This window comes from Ranitomeya imitator, chromosome 3, assembly GCF_032444005.1.
Source record: "Ranitomeya imitator isolate aRanImi1 chromosome 3, aRanImi1.pri, whole genome shotgun sequence".
NCBI lineage: Eukaryota > Metazoa > Chordata > Amphibia > Anura > Dendrobatidae > Ranitomeya > Ranitomeya imitator.
Window position 1 is genome coordinate 833,196,654 of NC_091284.1, and position 25,974 is coordinate 833,222,627.

General features: G+C 49.7%; 1 protein-coding gene across 2 annotated transcripts in view; it reads right to left on the reverse strand.

Annotated features, from left to right (window-relative positions):
* Positions 1–18,464: 18,464 nt before the first annotated feature.
* ATG16L2 (autophagy related 16 like 2) overlaps positions 18,465–25,974 on the reverse strand; it is a 36,104-nt gene continuing 28,594 nt past the window's right edge. For both annotated transcript variants that reach the window (XM_069759485.1, XM_069759484.1), the window contains 5 exons: positions 25,336–25,441; positions 24,848–24,997; positions 20,143–20,190; positions 19,929–20,030; positions 18,465–19,133 (listed from right to left, as the gene is read on the reverse strand). In XM_069759485.1, coding sequence (XP_069615586.1) covers positions 19,040–19,133; positions 19,929–20,030; positions 20,143–20,190; positions 24,848–24,997; positions 25,336–25,441 — 500 coding nt within the window. In that variant the 3' untranslated portion in view covers positions 18,465–19,039. The remainder of the gene's footprint in view (positions 19,134–19,928; positions 20,031–20,142; positions 20,191–24,847; positions 24,998–25,335; positions 25,442–25,974) is intronic.

A 25,974-nucleotide genomic window follows, 5' to 3' on the forward strand; every position in this document is an offset into this window, starting at 1 on the left:
TCAGTCAGAGTAAGAGCCACACCAGAGACAGGCATGAAGCGGTTTTTCTCCTGTTTATTTTGTATGTACAGTAAATAAAGTAGGTTGGAAGCTGTTTTATATAGACCTACGCGGCTTCTTCCTAACTCACACAGGCGGTATTTGCACATCCATTTGTGGTCTTTTTTTTCTCGGACAGAACAGGAACGTAGAGTTTATTACACATGTAAGGAGAAGGAGAACCAGGCTGCACGTACCTGTATTAAGCCGGGTCTGGAACTGTTGAGGCTGCATCCTCTGTTCCCAGGGGGAAGCAATAGCAAGCTGGACCTTCCTCCTGACCAAGGGGGCGGGGATATAAAAGGGGAAAGCTGCGCACCAGTGGTTGTCGGAGCTTCAGTCTTGGCAGGAGCCGGCAGCGCGCAGCATAGAGAGAAGAATGCAGCGCGCCCCATAGCTGACAGAGATCGAGGTGCCGTGTGCTCCATGACCGCGAGTACAGCGCATCGGGTACTGGACAGACTTGTGTAACCCACCTTACCAGCATATACTGTACTTTCCCGCTCACGGGAGACCCTGCCTTTGCCAGTTTATATTTGCAGAGCCACGTTGGTCTCGTACAGGACTGTGGCCCGCACCCTTGTCAGCCACTGCAGCATACAGACTAGGGGCAGCGAAAGGTATCGGACACCGATTGGGGAACGTGGCCGAAGCCGGGAGGATTTGTGAAAAGGTTTACTGAAATGAACAACCTCGAGCCCTTGAGGATGCCTGGTTAGGCGAAACTCGTTTGGGCAGAATAACAATCAGACCAGAGACTTGTGTGGATTTGTTGCTTTTAATCTGTTCAATTAATAAGGAAATATTGTCAAATAGGGAAGAGTCTGTTTTGTATGGACATACGCATTGTTTTCTTATCATTTGCTCATCCGTGTGCTTTTTTTTTTTTACATTCCGTGCACCCAGGAGTTTCGCTAACAACTTTTTCCACCAAATTCTTCAAAATGTCGTACGAAGTTCTTGAATTTTGTGCAAAATTTTAAAAAATATATATATTTTTTCTCAAAATATTTAGAATTGAGAGCCCTCCGTGGTTGATACCCTTTAATGGCTAACTGAAAAGATGGTAACAAATTGCAGCTTTGGGGACTACACAGGTCTCTTCATCAGGCAAAGACTAAAAGAAATTCTGAAGAATCACATATTTATGCACAACATAGCACAGAAAAAAAAACATGGATAAGGTAGGTGACATGAGGCAGAATTACCATGAGTGATAAACAGTTATGTCCATAAATATTGGACCAGTTCTTAGATAAGGAATGTTTTATTGTCCTCTGATTAGGGTCTCTGTTATGATGACCCCACACGGACTGAGGAGCAAATTCCTTAGTTAATGTAAAAATACATAAATCCATGCGACACATTCATTCCTGCACTGAGAGTGTCAAAAGGTCGTCAGCAGTTTATATTCCCAAACTCTTCTGTCTCTCTGAGATTTGAAGTTACCTTTTAACACAAGTAATTTCATGTCCATAATGTTATGATTTGGCAGACAGAAATGTATTGCCACAGGTAGATCCATTCTTTTTTTCTCTTATTGTGTGGCAGTGAGAATTCATTCTTGTTCTAAGCTTTTGCCCTGTCTCCCCCACATACAGACCCCCAGTTGGACATTTAGTACAAATAATTAGGTACACCACATTAGAAGTGACGCAGCTGAAGGTAACTGGGATCTTGTAGTCCTAATGTGAGTTGGGGATCTTTATCTTGTCCGTGGTCATTATAAATGGACAGGTTTTACATTTTTTCTGGTTGCAAGGAAAGGTTCATGCAGCTGTTGGAGAGGACAGGGAGCTTCTGACAATGATGCTTCTTAGATTTGGGGGCTGCCTAAAACACAGTAGTGGGGGATCTGGAAAAATGGATTGTAATCGGCATCTTTTTGTAGTAAAGGTTGTAATTTCCGTGCAGCTCCCCTTAGCACCTCCAGATTTGGATTATTGGTGACCACTAGAGGTACCCGGTTATTTTCTTCTTTAGCTTTGTAATGTGGCAGGTGATTCCTTGATATTCTGGTGGCTCTTGTAATGTGGTTTTCAATTGTTCTTGGATTTCAAGTTGGTATCTTCTTGTCTGCCCGACGAATCCATAAGAGCCGATGACCTGATACCAGAAAGTCCAAGAACAGGGACATTCTACCTGCTTCCCAAAATCCACAAATCTGGAAACCCAGGAAGACCAATTATCTCATGTGTGGGCACCTTACTGAGCAGGTATCTGGATGGGTAGAGGGTATTCTTAAACCCCTGGTAAAGGATACACCCAGCTTCATTCAGAACACAACTGACCTATTGAATAAACTATCAGCAATAGGTCTTCTACCAGAAGGAACCATCCTGGCCACCATGGATGTGGAATCTCTGTACTCCAATATCCCACACCAGGATGGATTAAATGGCTGCAAATTCTTCCTGGAAAACACAGGGACTGATGCGGATTCTGTGGTGAAACTTATAAAATTCATCCTCACCCACAATTACTTTGAGTTTGACAAGAAGATCTATCTACAGGAGACTGGTAGAGCGATGGGAAGTAAAATGGCCCCACAGTATGAAAATCTTTTCATGGCCAAGCTTGAAAGTGACTTTCTGTCCTCATGTCCCATCAGGCCTCTGGCGTACTACCGCTACATTGATGACATTTTAATCATCTGGACGGAGTCTGAGCCGCAGCTAAAGACGTTCCATGAACAGTTTAATCAATTTCATCCCACCATCAACTTGACACTCAAGAGACATCCCTGTATCAGAAGCCAATCGACCGCCCAACATACCTTAAACGGGACAGTTTCCATCCAAAACACATATAAAACTCCATTGTCTACAGCCAAGCCATCAGATACAATCGTATATATTCCAACCCAATGGATAGAGATGAACACCTTGGTCGCCTTAGAAAGACCTTTTTGAATCAGGGCGACCATCCAAGAACAATTGAAAACCAGATCACAAGAACCACCAGAATATACCGGATTACGTACCGGTAATGCTCTTTTATAGAGCCCACGACAGCACCCACTAGAGAGAGGGGATCCGCCCCTAGGAACAGGAAACCTACAGAGAGATAAAATGGGCGGCCCCCCCTCGCTCCTCAGTTGTTTTACAGAGAATAGGAGGAACCGCCGCCAAGTTTTAGTTAACAGGTTCAGGTATATACATATATACACATATTTACAACCTCATATTATATCTTTCTAATATTTACACCTCACCAAACAAGCACCATGTGCAACTATATACAGAAAAGGGAGGGATGTGAACGGGTGCTGTCGTGGGCTCTATAAAAGAGCATTACCGGTACGTAATCCGGTATTTTCTATTCGCCACGACAGCACCCACTAGAGAGAATTGCAGAGACTATAGACTGGGTGGGTTTACTGAGTCAAGGACCGATACACCAAAAGTTAGATCAGAAGCAGAGGATAGATCTAATCTATAATGCTTATAGAAGGTATTTGGTGAAGACCAAGTTGCAGCCTTACATATAAGGTCTATTGGCACATTCGCCCTTTCTGCCCAGGAAGTCGACAAGGCTCTTGTAGAGTGCGCTCCCACATGCATTGGAGGATCTTTCCCTCCAGCTTTATACGCCAAGATTATGGCCTCTCTGATCCAGCGAGATAATGTGTTCTTTGTGACTCCGGCACCCTTGGTTTTACCCTGGAAAGACACAAAGAGAGCCCTACTCTTCCTCCAGTCCCTAGTTCTCTCTAAATAGGCTAGGACAGACCTTTTTACATCTAGGGTGTGAAGTCTTTCTTCTTCTGGAGTTGAGTGGTTCTCATAAAAGGTGGGTAACAAGATCTCCTGGGATCTATGAAAGGTAGAAGCCACCTTAGGGAGATAACAAGGATCTGTTTTTAAAAGTATCCTATCTGATGTTACCGTTAAAAAGGGAGGATCTATAGATAATGCATGGAGATCGCTCACTCTTCTGGCAGAGACTAATGCCACTAGCAAAACAGTCTTCAAAGAAATGTTCTTTAGTGAGGCTGTATGGAGAGGCTCAAAAGGTGGTTGTGTTAATGCATTCAAAACTATCGAAAGATCCCACTGAGGAACCCGAGGAATGTTAATTGGTTTTGATCTTTCACAAGCGGATATAAACCGGGATATCCATTTATTTCCTGCAATGTCATGATTAAAAAGAGCTCCTAATGCTGAAACCTGCACCTTCAGAGTGCTCACGGAGAGCCCTAATTCCAGCCCTTTTTGTAGAAATTCTAATATTTGAAATATAGGAATCTCAGAGGAAAATTGTGTAGTATGAAATTGAAGGAATTTCCTCCAAATTCTAACATAAATCCTGGTAGTTGAAGGTTTTCTGCTCTTCATAAGAGTATCGATTAACCCATTAGAAAACCCCCTGAGATTTAGTAACCGCCTCTCAAACTCCAGGCAGTTAAGTTCATGCCCTTTGCCTGAGGATGGAGGAATGGACCCTGAGAGAGCAGGTCCTTGGACTGAGGCAGAATCCATGGATCTGACACTGACATCGCCCTCAGCCATGAGAACCATGGCCTCTTGGGCCAAAATGGGGCTATCAACAGAACTTTTGCGCCCTCCTCCCTTATTTTTCTTATTACTATAGGTAATAGATTCCATGGAGGGAAAGCATAGGCCAGATCGAATGTCCATGGCGTCTGGAGGGCATCGAGTATGTCTGGCTTGTCCTCCCTGTTTAGAGAGGCAAACATCTTGACTTGACGGTTGGCTCTTGTGGCAAACAAGTCTATTTGAGGAACACCCCATCGAGCTGTTATTGCCTTGAAAATCTTCCTGCTCAGCATCCATTCCCCTTGATGAAGAGTATGACGGCTCAGGAAATCGGCACGAAAGTTGTCTGTGCCTCTGATGTGTACTGCCGATAGTGATAGTAGATGACGTTCGGCTAATTCCATGATGTCTGATGCCACCTCCCTGAGTTTGTCCGACCTTGTACCTCCCTGATGGTTCAGATACGCCACCGCAGTGGTGTTGTCGGAGAATACTCTTGTATGAGAGCCGCTGAGCTGGGGAAGAAAGTGGAGAAGGGAGTAATATACCGCCCTCAACTCCTTGACATTCGAGGAATTATTAAGATCTGAGCTGGACCAAAGATCCTGAACCCATTGATCCTGAAAATGTGCCCCCCAGCCTTCAGGACTAGCATCTGTGGTCACAACACTAGAAGGAGTGATTACCCATAGAACCCCCTTTGAAAGATTATTCTGATCCAACCACCACCTAAGGCAGTGTAATACTTCCGATGTTAGAAAAACTGTTCTATCCAGACATCCTCTATTCTTAATGTCCTCCTCCAATACAAATTTTTGTAGCTGCCTAGTATGGAACTGTGCCCACTGTACCACAGGAATGCACGATGTTAGAGAGCCTAGCAATGACATGACCTGTCTTAGTGACATACTACGTCTTTTTATTGCTGAGGACACCTTATCAACTATGGAGAATTTCTTATCCTCAGGCAGTTTACAAATCTGGTCAACGGAATCCAGAAGGAGCCCAAGGAATCTTTGACACGTTACAGGCTGAAGTCTAGATTTTTCCCAATTAACTAGCCAACCCAGGGATTGTAAGGATATGACTACTTCCCGTAATCTCTGCTCACACTGTAGGGGGCTCTTTCCTACAATCAACAGGTCATCTAGATATGGAATGACCAAAGTATCCTTTACCCGTAAAAAGGACATTACTTCTGATAGTAACTTAGTAAAAATCCTTGGGGCCATAGATAACCCGAAGGGCATTGCTCTATATTGTAAATGACGAATTTGCCCCTCTATACAAACTGCTACCCGAAGAAATTGTTGGTGTGAATTATGAATGGGAATATGGTAGTAAGCATCTTTTAGATCCAATACTACCATGTAACAATTTGGAAATAGATTTTTTATAGCTGAACGAATGGATTCCATTTTGAATGTTTTAGGTTTTATAAAGGAATTCAGCTTCCTCAAATTGATTATAGTTCTGAAAGAGCCATCCGGCTTACTAATCAGGAACAAGGGAGAGTAAAAACCTCTCCCTATCTGAGAAGATGGAACCTCTACTAGGACATGTTTGCGTAGGAGGGTTTTAACCTCGGTTTCAAGTGCCTCTTGCTGAGGCTTGGATCTTAAGGTGGTAAGAAGGAAAGAATCCGGAGGAGTTTTAATAAAGTCTAGTGTGAGGCCTGAGGATGTTAATTTAATAGCCCATTGATTAGTTGTTATTTCTTTCCATTGATGACTGAATTGTTTTAGTCTTCCCCCCACCGGAGAAATATCACTGATGGAATTTATCGGTTGGCTTGAAGGGGCGTTTATTAAACAGATTTCCTTTTTGTTTGAAATCCTTATTATTCCACCTGTCTCTGAAGCCTCCCTTTCTTCCGAATGGTGGCTTCCTGAACGCCCTTCTGTAAGACGGAATAAAGGGATTAGGGAATCCTTTCTTCCTCTCGCCCGCCTTAGTGAGAATATCATCAAGGACTGTGCCAAACACGTACTCACCCTGACAGGGTATGGAACATAATTTGGATCTTGACTGGGCATCCCCCTTCCAGTTTTTTAACCATAAAGCCCGCCGAGCCGTATTAGCGAGATTAGCTGTCCTGGCCGCCAGGCGGAGGGAATCAATTGAGGCATCTGAAATAAAAGCCGCAGCACCTTTAATCAAAGGGATAGATGCCCTTAATTTTTCTCTAGATACGCCACTTTTAATCTTCTGATCCAGCTGATCCAGCCAGACTAGCATTGATCTGCCAGTACATGTGGCTGAAATAGCCGGCTTGAATGCCGTGACACAGGCCTCCCACGATTTTTTAAGGAGTGCGTCTGATTTCCGGTCCATAGGATCTGATAGGGAACCTGCATCCTCTACTGGTAAGGAGAAACGGCGAGATGTAGACGCAACTGCCACATCGACTTTTGGTATCTTGGCCCAGGTATTCAAATCCTCATCATCAAAGGGGTAGCGCCTCTTACAGGATATTGGGACCAACCCCTTTTGACCTCTACTCCATTCTTTTTTAACGAGATCTTTTATGGCCTGATTTATTGGAAATACGTGGTCTTTCTTCTGAGAAAGACCAGCGAACATAACTTCTTGTGGCGTCTGGGGTTCTTTTGATTCAGACACCCCCATCGTATTTCTCACTGATTTTACTAGGTTGTTTATGCCCTCAGTTGGAAAACAGACGAAGTCCTCTTCCTCTGAGGAATTAGATTGCTGAGAAATATCAGAGTCGACCTCCCCACTCTCCGCTGATGTGTCAGCTCTAGGAGAGGATGTTTTCCTCCTTCGTTTCTCCATATTTACTGAAGAAGTAGAACCACCTCCCAACGACTGGAGTTCTTCCCGAATTATGAGACGTATCTCATTCATTTTAACCGATTCCTCCTGCCGTAAGGTGTTGTCTATACATGCCTGACACAGACTTTTAAGATAGGAGTCAGGCAGGGGTTCGGTACATATGGCACATTGTTTGTGCTTACTCTTCCCCGTCCTCTTTGCCTAGAAATAATATAAGCAAAGGAATCAATATAAGCTTCCGTGAAGCTATATACGCACTCACCCAGCGTAATATTTATACCGGCTGCGGAGATGCCTTAGCTTGGGGTGTGGAACGGGAGGATTTTCTTCCTGATTTATCAGTGGAGTCACTTATTTTAGAGTGTCCACTATTCCTTTTCCTGGCTTCACCACTAGGGACTAATCGCTCTTCCATAGGGTGCACCCTGACCTCCTCTTGGGACGACATAATGGCACACTGACTGCCTTAACTGACTACACTTTATAGTGTAGTAATGTACACACCCCTTGCTTTGTCTCCACTTTTTTTTTTTTTTTTTTTTGTTAACTTACAGATCCGGCGTTTAGAGTAATGGCACCACATGGGGGAATCCAATATGGCGGTTCCCCCGGAAATGACCTCCAACACCGTGCCCCGGAAGTTCCTCTCCATTTCCGGGACGCCGACGCTACTGCGCATGCGCCCGCGTCCTGTATGCCGGGAGACGCCGCTGCCTGCTGCATCCCACCATGTCACCTCTTACCTTGGAGGGACAGGAGGGCCTCGTATCGTGGAACCGTCTCACCGCTGCCCAGACGCACACCGGAGGACGTCGCACCAGGTACCCGCACTGTCGGCGTCTCCACAACGGTGTCCCAGCAGGGAGACCGTTGGATAACTTCAGGCTGCCTGTCAGCCGCACCAGATGAGGGGGGAGCCCGCAGGATCATTCCCCCGACTCTGTCTACCTGCTTCTGGAACCCCTGCCGCTCAGCAGAGTCGTACAGGCGGTAGTCCAGGCAGGTCTTCCTCTTCCTATCCATAGAGTCTTCTCTGTGGGTCTCCATCTAGGAACAGGAAACCAACTGAGGAGCGAGGGGGGGCCGCCCCTTTTATCTCTCTGTAGGTTTCCTGTTCCTAGGGGCGGATCCCCTCTCTCTAGTGGGTGCTGTCGTGGCGAATAGAAAATCAAGGAATCACCTGCTACATTACAAAGCTAAAGAAGAAAATAACCGGGTACCTCTAGTGGTTACCTACAATCCAAAATCTGGAGGTGCTGAGGGGAGCTGCACGGAAATTACAACCTTTACTACAAAAAGATGCCAATTACAATCCATTTTTCCAGATCCCCCACTACTGTGTTTTAGGCAGCCCCCAAATCTAAGAAGCATCATTGTCAGAAGCTCCCGGTCCTCTCCAACAGCTGCAGGTACATTTCCTTGAAACCAGAAAAAATGTAAAACCTGTCCATTTATAATGACCACGGACAAGATAAAGATCCCCAATTCACATCAGGACTACAAGATCCCAGGAACTTTAAGCTGCGTCACTTCTAATGTGGTGTACCTAATTATTTGTACTAAATGTCCAACTGGGGGTCTGTATGTGGGGGAGACAGGGCAAAAACTGAGAACAAGGATGAACTCTCATCGCCACACAATAAGAGAAAAAAGAATGGATCTACCTGTGGCAATACATTTCTGTCTCCCAAATCATAACATTATGGACATGAAATTACTTGTATTAAAGGGTAACTTCAAATCTCAGAGAGACAGAAGAATATGGAAATACAAACTGAGGATAATCTTTGACACTCTCAGTGCAGGAATGAATGTGTCGTATGGATTTATGTCTTTTTACATCAACTAAGGAACTGTTTATCACTCATTGTAATTCTGCCTCATGTCACCTGTCATCCATGGTTTGTTTTTTTTCTATACTATGTTGTGTATTAATAAGTGATTCTCCAGAATTTCTTTTAATCTTTGCCTGATGAAGAGACATGAGTAGTCTTGAAAGCTGCGATTTGTTACCATTGTTTCAGTTAGGCCGGGTTCACATTGCATTAATGGCGTCCGTTAGACGGACTACGTTACACCGTTGCATAATGCGTTGTAAACGCAGTCCGTTAACGCCGCCATTAATTCCTATGTCGGACGCATCACTAGCACACGCCCACAATGCGTGTGCGCTAGGGATGTGCCGTCATTGAGTGACGGACCCTGAAACGCGGGATGCAGCGTTTCTGGGTCCGTCACTGCTAGCGCAGATAGAGCTAGCAGATGCTCTATCTGCGCTAGCGCGAAGGAATGTCGGCACTTGCATTAACAGCAGCCCGTTAACGTATGTGTTGAACGGGCTGCTGTTAACGCAATGTGAACCATAACAACCAGCGCACAGCTTTTATTTTATCACAGCAACCAGCGCACAGCTTTCATTTTACCATAACAACCAGCGTAGTTTTCATTTAACATAGCAACCAGGGCGAAGCTTTCATTTTACCATAATAACCACAGCACAGCTTTCATTTTACCACAACAACCAGAGCACACCTTTCAATTTACCATAGCAACCAGAGCACAGCTTTCATTTTACCATAGCAACTAGCACACAGATTTTATTTAACCATAGCAACCAGCGCACAGCTTTTTTCCATAGCAACCAGCTCAAACCACCTTCATTTTATCATAATAACCAGAGCACACCTTTCAATTTACCATAGCAACCAGAGCAGAGCTTTCATTTTACCATAGCAACTAGTACACAGTTTTCATTTTACCGCAGAAGTATAGCTAGGGTTTTGGTTCAGGGGGGGCGAAACTTCTGAGTGGGCCCCTAACCAGGTAACCTTGATTACAACTGGGTGACGCACCCTAATAGTGGAGGAGAACCTCAGCAGATGACCGCGCTGTTACTGAAGATAATGTCTTACCGCTGACGTCCTTTCTGATGGAATCGTTTATTTTTCCCGTCTTTTCCATCTGGCCCAGACCGACATGACAACTTCTGCCAGCAACGACTCACCTGCAGAGATTACAACAAAGACACATTCCAACCCCATCATCATCATCTATTCCAAACCTGCACAAACTCCTCATCCTACTGATACTCCAATACTGAGCCTCTGCTGCCGTGTGTGTCCCCATTACTACCCCTGATACCCCAATACTGAGCCGCTGCTGCCGTATGTGTCCCTATTACTGCACCTGATACCCCAATACTGAGCCGCTGCTGCCGTATGTGTCCCTATTACTGCCCCTGATACCCCAATACTGAGCCGCTGCTGCCGTATGTGTCCCTATTACTGCACCTGATACCCCAATACTGAGCCGCTGCTGCCGTATGTGTCCCTATTACTGCACCCGATACCCAATACTGAGCCACTGCTGCCGTGTGTGTCCCCATTACTACCCCTGATACCCCAATACTGAGCCGCTGCTGCCATATGTGTCCCTATTACTGCCCCTGATACCCCAATACTGAGCCGCTGCTGCCGTACGTGTCCCTATTACTGCCCCTGATACCCCAATACTGAGCCGCTGCTGCCGTACGTGTCCCTATTACTGCCCCTGATACCCCAATACTGAGCCGCTGCTGCCGTATGTGTCCTTATTACTGCCCCTGACACCCCAATACTGAGCCGCTGCTGCCGTATGTGACCCTATTACTGCACCTAATACCCCAATACTGAGCCTCTGCCGTATGTGTCCCTATTACTGCACCTGATACCCCAATACTGAGCCTCTGCCGTATGTGTCCCTATTACTGCCCCTGATACCCCAATACTGAGCCGCTGCTGCCGTACGTGTCCCTATTACTGCCCCTGATACCCCAATACTGAGCCGCTGCTGCCGTACGTGTCCCTATTACTGCTCCTGATACCCCAATACTGAGCCGCTGCTGCCGTATGTGTCCCTATTACTGCACCTGATACCCCAATACTGAGCCGCTGCTGCCGTATGTGTCCCTATTACTGCCCCTGATACCCCAATACTGAGCCGCTGCTGCCGTATGTGTCCCTATTACTGCACCTGATACCCCAATACTGAGCCGCTGCTGCCGTATGTGTCCCTATTACTGCCCCTGATACCCCAATACTGAGCCGCTGCTGCCGTATGTGTCCCTATTACTGCACCTGATACCCCAATACTGAGCCGCTGCTGCCGTATGTGTCCCTATTACTGCACCTGATACCCCAATACTGAGCCACTGCTGCTGTATGTGTCCCTATTACTGCACCTGATACCCCAATACTGAGCCGCTGCTGCCGTATGTGTCCCTATTACTGCACCTGATACCCCAATACTGAGCCGCTGCTGCCGTATGTGTCCCTATTACTGCACCTGATACCCCAATACTGAGCCGCTGCTGCCGTATGTGTCCCTATTACTGCTCCTGATACCCCAATACTGAGCCGCTGCTGCCGTATGTGTCCCTATTACTGCACCTGATACTCCAATACTGAGCCGCTGCTGCCCTATGTGTCCCTATTACTGCACCTGATACCCCAATACTGAGCAGCTGCTTCCGTATGTGTCCCTGTTACTGCACCCGATACCCCAATACTGAGCCGCTGCTGCCGTATGTGTCCCTATTACTGCACCTGATACCCCAATACTGAGCCACTGCTGCCGTATGTGTCCCTATTACTGCTCCTGATACCCCAATACTGAGCCGCTGCTGCCGTATATGTCCCTATTACTGCACCTGATACCCCAATACTGAGCCGCTGCCGTATGTGTCCCTATTACTGCTCCTGATACCCCAATACTGAGCCGCTGCTGCCATATGTGTCCCTATTACTGCCCCTGATACCCCAATACTGAGCTGCTGCTGCCGTATGTGTCCATATTACTGAACCTGATACCCCAATACTGAACCGCTGCTGCCGTATGTGTCCCTATTACTACACCTGATACCCCAATACTGAGCCGCTGCTGCCGTATGTGTCCCTATTACTGCACCTGATACCCCAATACTGAGCCGCTGCTGCCGTATGTGTCCCTATTACTGCACCTGATACCCCAATACTGAGCTGCTGCCGTATGTGTCCCTATTACTGCACCTGATACCCCAATACTGAGCTGCTGCCGTATGTGTCCCTATTACTGCTCCTGATACCCCAATACTGAGCCGCTGCTGCCATATGTGTCCCTATTACTGCCCCTGATACCCCAATACTGAGCTGCTGCCGTATGTGTCCCTATTACTGCTCCTGATACCCCAATACTGAGCCTCCGCTGCCGTATGTTTCCCTATTACTGCCCCTGATACCCCAATACTGAGCTGCTGCCGTATGTGTCCCTATTACTGCTCCTGATACCCCAATACTGAGCTGCTGCTGCCGTATGTGTCCCTATTACTGCACCTGATACCCCAATACTGAGCTGCTGCCGTATGTGTCCCTATTACTGCTCCTGATACCCCAATACTGAGCCGCTGCTGCCGTATGTGTCCCTATTACTGCACCTGATACCCCAATACTGAGCTGCTGCCGTATGTGTCCCTATTACTGCTCCTGATACCCCAATACTGAGCTGCTGCTGCCGTATGTGTCCCTATTACTGCACCTGATACCCCAATACTGAGCTGCTGCCGTATGTGTCCCTATTACTGCTCCTGATACCCCAATACTGAGCCGCTGCTGCCGTATGTGTCCCTATTACTGCACCTGATACCCCAATACTGAGCTGCTGCCGTATGTGTCCCTATTACTGCTCCTGATACCCCAATACTGAGCCGCTGCTGCCGTATGTGTCCCTATTACTGCACCTGATACCCCAATACTGAGCTGCTGCCGTATGTGTCCCTATTACTGCTCCTGATACCCCAATACTGAGCTGCTGCTGCCGTATGTGTCCCTATTACTGCCCCCGATATCCCAATACTGAGCCGCTGCTGCCATATGTGTCCCTATTACTACACCTGATACCCCAATACTGAGCCGCTGCTGCCGTATGTGTCCCTATTTCTTCCTCCGATACCCCAATACTGAGACGCTGCTGCCATATATGTCCCTATTACTACACCTGATACCACAATACTGAGCCGCTGCTGCCATATGTGTCCCTATTACTGCACCTGATACCCCAATACTGAGCCGCTGCTGCCGTATGTGTCCCTATTACTACACCTGATACCCCAATACTGAGCCGCTGCTGCCGTATGTGTCCGTATTTCTTCCCGATACCCCAATACTGAGACGCTGCTGCCATATGTGTCCCTATTACTACACCTGATACCCCAATACTGAGCCGCTGCTGCCATGTGTCCCTATTTCTTCCCCTGATACCCCAATACTGAGCCGCTGCTGCCGTATGTGTCCCTATTACTGCACCTGATACCCCAATACTGAGCCGCTGCTGCCCTATGTGTTCCTATTACTGCACCTGATACCCCAATACTGAGCCGCTGCTGCCGTATGTGTCCATATTACTGCACCTGCTGTGTGCCCTCTAAATTCTAAAGCAACTCTCTATAATATAGTAATGCCAGGTGCAAGTGCCCTAGAAAACAGTGCCAATATTTTGCCCCTAGAAAGTAATATTGCCCTGTGTGCCCCTTTGATAGCCACAGTAACCCGAGTTCCCCTATAACAATAAGTGCCCACTTTACATTTAATAATGTCCCGAGTCTCCCCCTGTACAGCTCCTGTATACACAGCATGATGCTCTCTTATACACAGTATAATGCACCCACACAGTATACTGACGCCTTAGTAGCCCCCAAACTGTTTGATGGCTCCAACAATGTATAATGACCCCCACACTGTAAACTCCATACTGTATGATGGCCCCCTAGATAGCCTCCATATACAGTAGCATAATGCACCAAATAGTCCAAAATTTTGCACAGTCACACGTCTGGACCCCGAGAGCGTCATAGGCTATGTTGTGAGGTGAAATTTTAACCCCGCGCTTTCCAATTCACCAATTTTGCCCCTATCTACATAATGGGGAAAAAAGTGAAAGGAAAAGTGTTGGAGGCAAATTGACAGCTGCCAGATGTGAACAAGGGGGACTTAAAGAGTGAGAGCGATGGCGCCAAAGAGTATATACCGTACAGATGCTAAGGTGGGGCCCCGACATGGGATACTCACCACACACGGGGATATGAACACACACACAAAATGCACCACACACTACCACGTGCTTGAATACATATACCATCCTCAGCACATATTTCACCACACATACACCAACCTCGCCACATAGAAGTCAAAACACAAAAGTCGCCACTCAAAACTCGCCACGCGCAAAATACGTCACATGCAAAACTTGCCACATGTGCAAAACTCACCTCATGGAAAACATGCCATGCGGAAAAATTACCACATGCACAAAAGTTGCAACACATGCAAAAGTTGCCTCACACAAAACTTGCATACTCAAAACGCACCACACATAAAACTCGCCATGTGCAAAACTTGCTGCACACAACTTGCTACACTAACCTGTCACATGCAACTCGACACACAAAAAGTCGCTACGTGCATGTCGCCACACGCAACTCAACACACAACTTGACACACGAAACGCGCCCTAAAACACACACAAGTCTGGTATCCTTCAAAAATAAAAATCTGATTAATAAGCAGACAAACTACAAGAGCAACAAATGTACCATATAGGAAATACGGCAGCTGTCAGTCACATGACCTGTCTATTATGTGTATGTGTGAGCTAATATATACTGCCAGGGGGGAGGGCTTCCTGTTGGCGGGGGATTTATCAGGCTGCCAATAGCAACCAATCACAGCTCAGCTTCTATTTTGCTACAGTTAATTAATCTGAGCTCTGATTGGTTAATATAGGCAACAAAGGACATCCTCAGTATAACATAGCTTGTGTGAGGTAATAGCATGTCAGTTAGGGTGTGTTGGTGGAAAGGCTGATGTCAGTCACATTACCTCTATGTGAGAGGATATAGAAACTGCCAGTTAGACTATTTTTACCACAATAATGCCTCATAAGAAAAGGAATTCCATGGCACGAATGTCAGCTGATGCAAAAAAAAAGCGGCATTACGGGCCAATGAAAAATGTTAAGACCGAGAAACAAGGCTGACACATGAGAACAGCAGCTGCTTCCTCAAGGGCCAATGAACTTTCTGAGCAGAGGGAAGAGGCTTGCGGACAAGAGAACAAGAGCTGCTTCCTCAAGAGCCAATGAAGCAGTTATTAACCCGAGTGAAGCTGGGTAGTACAGCTAGTATAGTATAATGCACTCCCCATAGGCAGACTCTGTAATAAGGCAGCACCCCCATAGTCAGGCCCTATAGTAAGGCAGTCCCCCATAGGCAAACCCTGTAATAAGGCAGCAGCACCCATTAAAAAAAATTCAATACTCACCTCTCTTCTCCCTGGTTCCTGCGCTGCTCCTGCTGTTCTCCTGACGTCATCGCGCCCGCTGTCAGTGTTGGCGACGTCAGACGCCGGCACTGACAGGGGGATGATGGGAGGAGCGCAGCGCTCCTTCTCCCCTCATTGCTATCAGCTGTATCGGCTAAATGCAGGTACAGCTGATCTTCCGATGACGGCGGGGGGCCACTGCTGGCATCGGCCCCCACCCCGCCTGCTCAGGGGCCCCATAGCGGCCGGCGGCAGAGAAGGGAGATCAATTCTCAATGCTCTGCCGCAGAATGCAACTGTATCAGCCCGCTGCACGCCTATACAGTTACAGTAGCAAAGCTCTGGGTGGGCCCCCTCAGAGCACCGGGCCCGGGGCGCCCGCACCCTCTGCCTCCCCGGTAGCTACACTACTGATTTTACCATAGCAACCAGAGCCCAGCTTTCATTTTACCATAGCAACCAGAGCACAGCTTTCATTTTACCATAGGAACCAGAGCCCAGCTTTCATTTTACCACAGCAACCAGAGCACAGCTTTGATTTTACCACAGCAACCAGCGCACAGCTTTCATTTTACCATAGCAACAGCACACAGCTTTCATTTTACCACAGCAACCAAAGCACAGCTTTCATTTTACCACAGCAACCAGCGCACAGCTTTCATTTTACCATAGCAACCAGCGCACTGCTTTCATTTTACCATAGCAACCAGTGCACAGCTTTCATTTTACCATAGCAACCAGCGCACAGCTTTCATTTTAACACAGCAAACAGCGCACAGCTTTCATTTTACCACAGCAACCAGCGCACAGCTTTCATTTTACCATAGCAACCAGCGCACAGCTTTCATTTTACCATAGCAACCAGTGCACAGCTTTCATTTTACCATAGCAACCAGTGCACAGCTTTCATTTTACCATAGCAACCAGCGCACAGCTTTCATTTTACCACAGCAAACAGCGCACAGCTTTCATTTTACCACAGCAACCAGCACACAGCTTTCATTTTACCACAGCAACCAGAGCACAGATTTCATTTTACCACAGCAACCAGAGCACAGATTTCATTTTACCATAGCAGCCAGAGCATAGCTTACATTTTAGTGTCTGTCAGCCATATCCTCCTTCTTCACCTCTCGCTTCCTAAAACAATGTAGACAAAACCGAACTCATCATCTTTCCTCCCATCTCGTGTATCCACGCTACCTGACTTGTCTATTATGGTAAATGGCATCACGCTCTCTCCCACACCTGGAATCCGCTGCCTCGGGGCAACTCTCCACTCTGCCCTGTCCTTCAAACCGCACGTCCAAATTCTTGCCACCTCCTGTCACCTCCATCTCAAAAATATCTCCAGAATTCGTTCCTTCCGCAGCCCACAATCTACTAAAACTCTTGCGCCCTTCATCATCTCCCGCCTCGACTACTGCAACACCCTCCTCTGTGGCCTCCCCGCTAACTCTCTTGCACCACTCCAGTCTGTCCTCAACTCTGCTGCCCGGCTAATCCACCTCTCTCCTCGCTACTCCCCTGTTTCACCCCTCTGCAAATCCCAACACTGGCTCCCATCGCCACCGCCAGAGCTGCCCCTTCACCAACCACCCGAGCCGCTGCCGCCTCACTACCACCAGAGCTGCAGCCTCACCAACCACCCGAGCTGCCGCTTCACCATCCCCAGAGGTGCAGCACCGCTCTCCCCTCTGTATCAGGCTGTCATTGTAAATTTGCTTAATGTAAATGATATCTATAACTCTGTACGTAACCCCTTTTCTCATTTACAGCACCATGGAATTAATGGTGCTATATAAACAATAATAATAATAGTAATGATTTTACCACTGTAATCAGTGCACAGCTTTCATTTTACCATAGCAACCAGTGCACAGCTTTCATTTTACCATAGCAACCAGTGCACAGCTTTTATTTTACCATAGCAACCAGTGCACAGTTTACCATAGCAACCAGTGCACAGCTTTCATTTTACCATAGCAACCAGTGCACAGCTTTTATTTTACCATATAACCAGTGCAGTTTTCTTTCATTTTACCATAGCAACCAGCGCACAGCTTTCATTTTACCATAGCAACCAGTGCACATCTTTTATTTTACCATAGCAACCAGTGCACAGCTTTCATTTTACCATAACAACCAGTGCACAGCTTTCATTTTACCACTGTAACCATTGTGCAATTTCACTTTAGAGCATGTAGCTCATTTTACGTCATTGGTGTGAGGGGTTTCATGAGGCCCATTGTCAGTTGCGCCCTCACCCCCACCGTCGTTGCAGGTAAAGAATATAAACAGCCCAGAGAAATCAAGGTGAATATCACCGCTGGCGCACGTCAGCGGGACAACATGGCGGCACACTGTCCTCCTGTAGAAATCTCATCCGCTCACTACACAGAATAACACATGATGACGCCCGCCCATCTGCGGCGCAGCACATCGCACCCGCGGGTGATAATCTGATTTACACTTACACAACCAGAATACATTAGTATAATGAGGGAAGAAATCCGCGGATGTGAAGGAAGACGACCTCCATTATCCAAATCACCAGCTGTAGCTCGATGAATCTGATCCAGCGTCCTACGCTCCAGTCACAGCCGGAGCTGCATGCACACTTTTGCTCAGCGAGCCCCCGTAATGCGCTGCACTCTTATCCATCGTCTGGATGGCAGGAACACGACATCCTCCATGATGCTGTGCGGCAGCGCTAATCAGACCAACTACCCGCAGCTACGGACTGTACAATTATCACTAATCCGATGCTACACGAGACACCGAAAAGAGGACGAGGCAATAATAAAAAGAAGAGCTTTATGGTAATGATAAAGTGCAAACCCGCCTCGCCGCCCCACCCCCGAGCTGTGAATGGCTATCAGAGGTTAGATTATAGAAAGGGGAGGAGCATAGACTCAGCCACACCCACTGGACTACTCGTAGGGGTCATGAGGACACAGGAGAGAAATCCTAACACTTGGCCTAACGAGACAGAGCCGATTGTGACACCACGTGTTATCTGTTACATGGGACTGCAGGTAATATCTAGTCTATTATCTGTGCTCCAACGTATCTTTGCGTAGGTACAGATCATGTGTGTAACCTGCAGTCCCATGTAACACGTTCAGCTCTGCTACATCAGTTACAGTTATAAAGGCAGATATCCGGTCCAGGGTCTGGTGGGCGGCCAGTCCTGGGAGCAGTAAATGCCGGGCATCCGCGGGTCGGTGCGGTTGCCCAATGTCCGATCTGGTTGCCCGATGTCCGGTCGGGTTGCCCAATGCCTGGTTGGTAGCAGGATTCATACAGCAGGAACAGGAAGCCATCGTCAAAGGCGACAACAAGATCCAGGGCGTCCAGGTGTCGTGTAGGTCCTCAGTATTCACTCCACAAGACGGCCTTCTTCCCACGGTCCACGCTGACCACGTATTCCCCGGACACAGACCAGGCCACGGCGTTCACGGCCACACTGCGGGGAGAAAGCACAGGATAAATCACTATCTAGAATGTGATAGAAGGCGGTCCTGAAATACATGAAGACATGGGCCGGAGCACGGTGGCTCAGTGGTTAGCACGGTGTGGTGGCTCAGTGGTTAGCACGGTGGCTCAGTGGTTAGTACTGCAGCCATGCAGCGCTGGGGTCCTGGGTTCAAATCCCACCAAGGAAAACATCAGCAAAGAGTTTGTATGTTCTCTCCGTGTTTGTGTGGGTTTCCTCTGGGTTCTCCGGTTTCCTCCCACATTCCAAAGACATACTGATAGGGAATTTAGATAGTGAGCCCCATCGGGGACAGTGATGATAATGTGTGCAAACTGTAAAGCGCTGCGGAATATGTTAGCGCTATATAAAGATTATTATTATTAAATACTCTGTGCTGCTGGTGGGCCGTGACACCATCACACCATCACGTGACCCACATCTAAGCAGAGCCAACCGCAGACCCCCCACACAACAGTGTAATGGAATAAAATCTGCTGTTCTCTGTTATCACCCATTTCAGGCTGACCAGAAGCTGAGCAATCCTGATCATACTGCTCCAACTTGACATCATGGAATCTGCAGCTCTGGAAGTGACTGGAGGATAAGACATGATGTAACAGCAGAATAGTGACTGCAGCTCTGGAGGTGACTGGAGGATAAGACACGATGTAACAGCACTAGTATAGTGACTGCAGCTCTGGAGGTGACTGGAGGATAACGCTATGTATCTGTACATTTAGAACTGCAGCTCTTGCTGTGACTAGAGGATGGTGGTGATCTCACCTGTGCTCCCCAGTCAGACTCCGCTCCAGGACTCCAGTCCGTGTGCTCCAGATGAAGATGGTCCCATCGGAGGAGCCGGCCATACTGTAACTGGCGTCTGGGCTGCGGAGATAAAGGAGCGGCGGTGTTCATGAAGGAGACGGGCGTCACATTTAGTCACAAGTTCCTGGGATCAGAGGATCCGCTGACTTCTGCATTACCGCGCTGCGCTCACCTCAGGATCGCCTTGGTCCAGTCGCAGCCACATTTGAACCCGTCAGCTCTGCACAATGAAGAAAGGCCATTATAGTATTATTACAGGTGTGATAGAATCACAATCCCCCACAATCCTCTATTGTACATTCAGTTTATTGGTAACATTCCAGAACATTCTGCAGTGTGCAATAAGCAAAGAATGTAAATATCTAAACAACTCACAACAAGTGGTGGCTCCAAATTTTGCACAAAATGCCACTTTTAGTGACTCCGGCAGTTACAGGATTCAGCCCTTCATAACCAATGTCTTTAGCACTTAGTAGAGCACCTCTGGCTGATATGACCTGCTCTGCTGCCCCTCTGGCTGATATGACCGGCTCTGCTGCCCCTCTGGCTGATATGACCGGCTCTGCTGCCCCTCTGGCTGATATGACCGGCTCTGCTAGCCCTCTGGCTGATATGACCGGCTCTGCTAGCCCTCTGGCCGATATGACCGGCTCTGCTGCCCCTCTGGCCGATATGACCGGCTCTGCTAGCCCTCTGGCTGATATGACCGGCTCTGCTGCCCCTCTGGCCGATATGACCGGCTCTGCTAGCCCTCTGGCCGATATGACCGGCTCTGCTGCCCCTCTGGCCGATATGACCGGCTCTGCTACCCCTCTGGCCGATATGACCGGCTCTTCTACCCCTCTGGCCGATATGACCGGCTCTTCTACCCCTCTGGCCGATATGACCGGCTCTGCTAGCCCTCTGGCCGATATGACCGGCTCTGCTGCCCCTCTGGCCGATATGACCGGCTCTTCTACCCCTCTGGCCGATATGACCGGCTCTGCTAGCCCTCTGGCCGATATGACCGGCTCTGCTGCCCCTCTGGCCGATATGACCGGCTCTGCTGCCCCTCTGGCCGATATGACCGGCTCTGCTGCCCCTCTGGCCGATATGACCGGCTCTTCTACCCCTCTGGCTGATATGACCGGCTCTTCTACCCCTCTGGCCGATATGACCGGCTCTGCTAGCCCTCTGGCTGATATGACCGGCTCTGCTACCCCTCTGGCCGATATGACCGGCTCTTCTACCCCTCTGGCCGATATGACCGGCTCTGCTAGCCCTCTGGCCGATATGACCGCCTCTGCTAGCCCTCTGGCCGATCTGACTGGCTCTGCAAGCCCTCTGGCCGATATGACCGCCTCTGCTAGCCCTCTGGCCGATATGACCGCCTCTGCTAGCCCTCTGGCCGATATGACCGCCTCTGCTAGCCCTCTGGCTCATATGACCGGCTCTGCTGCCCCTCTGGCTGATATGACCGGCTCTGCTGTGTCCTCATGACCCCTACGAGTAGTCCAGAGGGTGTGGCCAAGTCTCTGCCCCTCCCCTTTATATAATCTAACCTCTGACGGCCGTTCACAGCTCAGGGGTGGGGCGGCGAGGCGCGGGGTTTGCACTTTATCATTACCATAAAGCTCTTCTTTTTATTATCGCCTCGTCCTCTTTTCGGCGCATCGGATTAGTGATAATTGTACAGTCCGTAGCTGCGGGTAGTTGGTCTGATTAGCGCTGCCGCACAGCATCATGGAGGATGTCGTGTTCCTGCCATCCAGACGATGGATAAGAGTGCAGCGCATTACGGGGGCTCGCTGAGCAAAAGTGTGCATGCAGCTCCGGCTGTGACTGGAGCGTAGGACGCTGGATCAGATTCATCGAGCTACAGCTGGTGATTTGGATAATGGAGGTCGTCTTCCTTCACATCCGCGGATTTCTTCCCTCATTATACTAATGTATTCTGGTTGTGTAAGTGTAAATCAGATCATCACCCGCGGGTGCGATGTGCTGCGCCGCAGATGGGCGGGCGTCATCATGTGTTATTCTGTGTAGTGAGCGGATGAGATTTCTACAGGAGGACCGTGTGCCGCCATGTTGTCCCGCTGATGTGCGCCAGTGTCTATACATCGTCCCCCCCGATCCTCCGTCTATAACGTCCCCCCCGATCCTCCGTCTATAACGTCCTTCCAGATCCTCCGTCTATAACGTCCTTCCAGATGCTCCATCTATAATGTCTCCCCGATCCTCCGTCTATAACGTCCCCCCCGATCCTCCGTCTATAACGTCCCCCCGATCCTCCGTCTATAACGTCCCCCCCGATCCTCCGTCTATAACGTCCCCCCCGATCCTCCGTCTATAACGTCCCCCCCGATCCTCCGTCTATAACGTCCCCCCCGATCCTCCGTCTATAACGTCCCCCCGATCCTCCGTCTATAACGTCCCCCCCGATCCTCCGTCTATAACGTCCCCCCCGATCCTCCGTCTATAACGTCCCCCCGATCCTCCATCTATAACGTCCCCCCGATCCTCCATCTATAACGTCCCCCCGATCCTCCATCTATAACGTCCCCCCGATCCTGGGAGAAGCCAACACACGATTGTCACGGATGCGGAGCCCTCCGTATCTACAGAGAATGTCGGGTGAGGTCTATAGACTGACAAAGACCATGGAGGTCAGAACGGCGTCTTCTGGAGGAATCCAAGAATTAAAGATTCTCTACTTTCCCAGACCCCTGCATGGGCAGCGCGGCTGTTACACTGCGTGGATATCTACCACAGGGATGCCGCCACCACCAGTGATCTGTGGACAGTGTTAGTGATGCCTGGCCACACACCTGAAGAACATCCTCCTCATGGGCTATGGCTCCAGATCACTAATATTCCGGGATTTGCTGCAGCCGCTTTCTTCACGTGACAAAGATTTTCACCTCTTTACAGACAGGAAACATTTTCTCCAAGGATTCCCTGACGCGGAATTCAATTCATCTTCCCATCCACATGCTGCAGGTTTCCAGTGCCTTATCTTTGCCGAGCACCCGCCGTGCTTTACCCTAGGCAGCAGCGAGCCCCCGCCGTGCTTTACCCTAGGCAGGGCCGAGCTCCCGCCGTGCTTTACCCGAGGCAGCGCCGAGCCCCCGCCGTGCTTTACCCTAGGCAGGGCCGAGCCCCCGCCGTGCTTTACCCTAGGCAGCAGCGAGCCCCCGCCGTGCTTTACCCTAGGCAGCGCCGAGCTTTACCCTAGGCAGCAGCGAGCCCCCACCGTGCTTTACCCTAGGCAGGGCCGAGCTCCCGCCGTGCTTTACCCGAGGCAGCGCCGAGCCCCCGCCGTGCTTTACCCTAGGCAGGGCCGAGCTCCCGCCGTGCTTTACCCGAGGCAGCGCCGAGCCCCCGCCGTGCTTTACCCTAGGCAGGGCCGAGCCCCCGCCGTGCTTTACCCTAGGCAGCAGCGAGCCCCCGCCGTGCTTTACCCGAGGCAGCGCCGAGCCCCCGCCGTGCTTTACCCGAGGCAGCGCCGAGCCCCCGCCGTGCTTTACCCGAGGCAGCGCCGAGCCCCCGCCGTGCTTTACCCGAGGCAGCGCCGAGCCCCCGCCGTGCTTTACCCGAGGCAGCGCCGAGCCCCCGCCGTGCTTTACCCTAGGCAGCAGCGAGCCCCCGCCGTGCTTTACCCTAGGCAGCAGCGAGCCCCCGCCGTGCTTTACCCGAGGCAGCAGCGAGCCCCCGCCGTGCTTTACCCGAGGCAGCAGCGAGCCCCCGCCGTGCTTTACCCTAGGCAGCAGCGAGCCCCCGCCGTGCTTTACCCTAGGCAGCAGCGAGCCCCCGCCGTGCTTTACCCGAGGCAGGGCCGAGCTCCTGCCGTGCTTTACCCGAGGCAGCGCCGAGCCCCCGCCGTGCTTTACCCTAGGCAGGGCCGAGCCCCCGCCGTGCTTTACCCTAGGCAGCAGCGAGCCCCCGCCGTGCTTTACCCTAGGCAGCGCCGAGCTTTACCCTAGGCAGCAGCGAGCCCCCACCGTGCTTTACCCTAGGCAGGGCCAAGCTCCCGCCGTGCTTTACCCGAGGCAGCGCCAAGCCCCCGCCGTGCTTTACCCGAGGCAGCGCCGAGCCCCCGCCGTGCTTTACCCTAGGCAGCGCCGAGCCCCCGCCGTGCTTTACCCTAGGCAGCGCCGAGCCCTCGCCGTGCTTTACCCGAGGCAGCGCCGAGCCCCCGCCGTGCTTTACCCTAGGCAGCGCCGAGCCCCCGCCATGTACTTCACTGGTCTGAGCGTATTGGATCTGATGTTTCTTGTGCTTCGGGTCAGGAGAGGCGACATCTTGGAGTTTGACCGTGTAGACTTTCAGCACTTCGTATGTGGCTTACGGTGTATACAGAACCCGCAGCGTCAGCCGCCACCAGATCTCCTGCAGGTCTTTAGGGGTTACTCGAGGACTGCTCCGGGATCTGGTGGCAGCCGGTGACAGCGCCCTCCTCCTGCCACGTCCAGGTATCCACCAGTCTCCAGCCGCAGCATACAAGTAGCCCCTAATGGGACTCCAGCACCTCATGAAATATTTCCTCTCCTTGCCTTTCTACTATGAGTAAGGTTTGATAAAGATCCAGTGGGTCGAAACGTTACCTTATACCATTGGAATAACTTATTGTCTCAACTGCAGTGAATCATTTCATTTTGGCGTTTTGAAAATAAAATTCTAAATTGTTTGCGACTTAAAAGAATTCTGAGTGCGACACAGGGGCAGCTAGTTACGACAGCCAGGGGGGCGGCTGGTCACGACAGCCAGGGGGACGGCTGGTCATAACAGCCAGAGGTGCTCTGCTAAGTACTAAAGATGCTGCTCACATAGGGGTGAATTCTGACTCTGCAGTAGTAGCATTGTGCTGAATCACAACACACGGGGTCCACAGACGATACCTGAACACCAGGCGAACACTTCCCATCCGCAGGTCGATCAGGCTGAGCGCATCGTCCCGGGAGCAGCTCAGAAGCTGCGTCTGCTCCGGCTCCATGAACAGAGATGTCACCTTCTCCTCCAGCGTCACCTCCCGGATACAGTGCTGAGACCTGGAGACATAAAACATTCCTCAATGACAGCTGGCAGCTCCGGCTGTGACTGGAGATGTTGTAACCTGACATCACACTGAGGAGCAGAGGTCGGGCAGCAGAGATCAGAGGAGGTTGGGCAGCAGAGATCAGCGGCTGTCGAGCAGCAGAGATCAGCAGCAGTCGGGCAGCAAAGATCAGAGGAGGTAGAGCAGCAGAGATCAGCGGCGGTCGAGCAGCAGAGATCAGCGGCGGTCGGGCAGCAGAGATCAGCGGCGGTCGGGCAGCAGAGATCAGCGGCGGTCGGGCAGCAGAGATCAGCGGATGTCAGGCAGCAGAGATCAGCGGCGGCTCATTACCTGCTGTCCCAGAAGCGGATCTTCTTGTCATGATGTCCGCTGACCATATAGGAGTCGGAGCAGACGACGTCGCTGCAGTACGAGGGCACCGGGATCCGCCTGATACCTGTAACCACAACAGGGTGACACTGGCGCCAGCCAGGAAACATGGCGGACGGGGTCAAGTGACTGCGAGCAACAAACACAGGCACTGGATGGAGTACATGGTGATGGACGGCACTCTGGCCACTGGGGGGCGCCATGATGTGCGTCAACAACACCTAATAATCCAGATAATCTGCTGTTACCGGCATATATAGAATAGGATTCCAGACCACTGGGTGCCGGACTATCAGAATTTAGTGGAACATAGTATATAACTCCAACTACCGGATTATCAGACGTTACCGGTATAAACACTACATAGCCATGCGATTCCAGATTACTGGATGCCAGATTATCTGAATTTATTGATAAAGATAGTATACAGCCTTATAATTCCAAACTACTGGATTATCAGACGTTACTGGTATACAGACATGTGATTCCAGACTACTGGGTGCCGGATTATCAGAGGGGTCAGCATATGGGCATATAATGGAATACCGCTGGGTGCCGGATTATCAGAGGTGTCAGCATATGGGCATATAATGGAATACC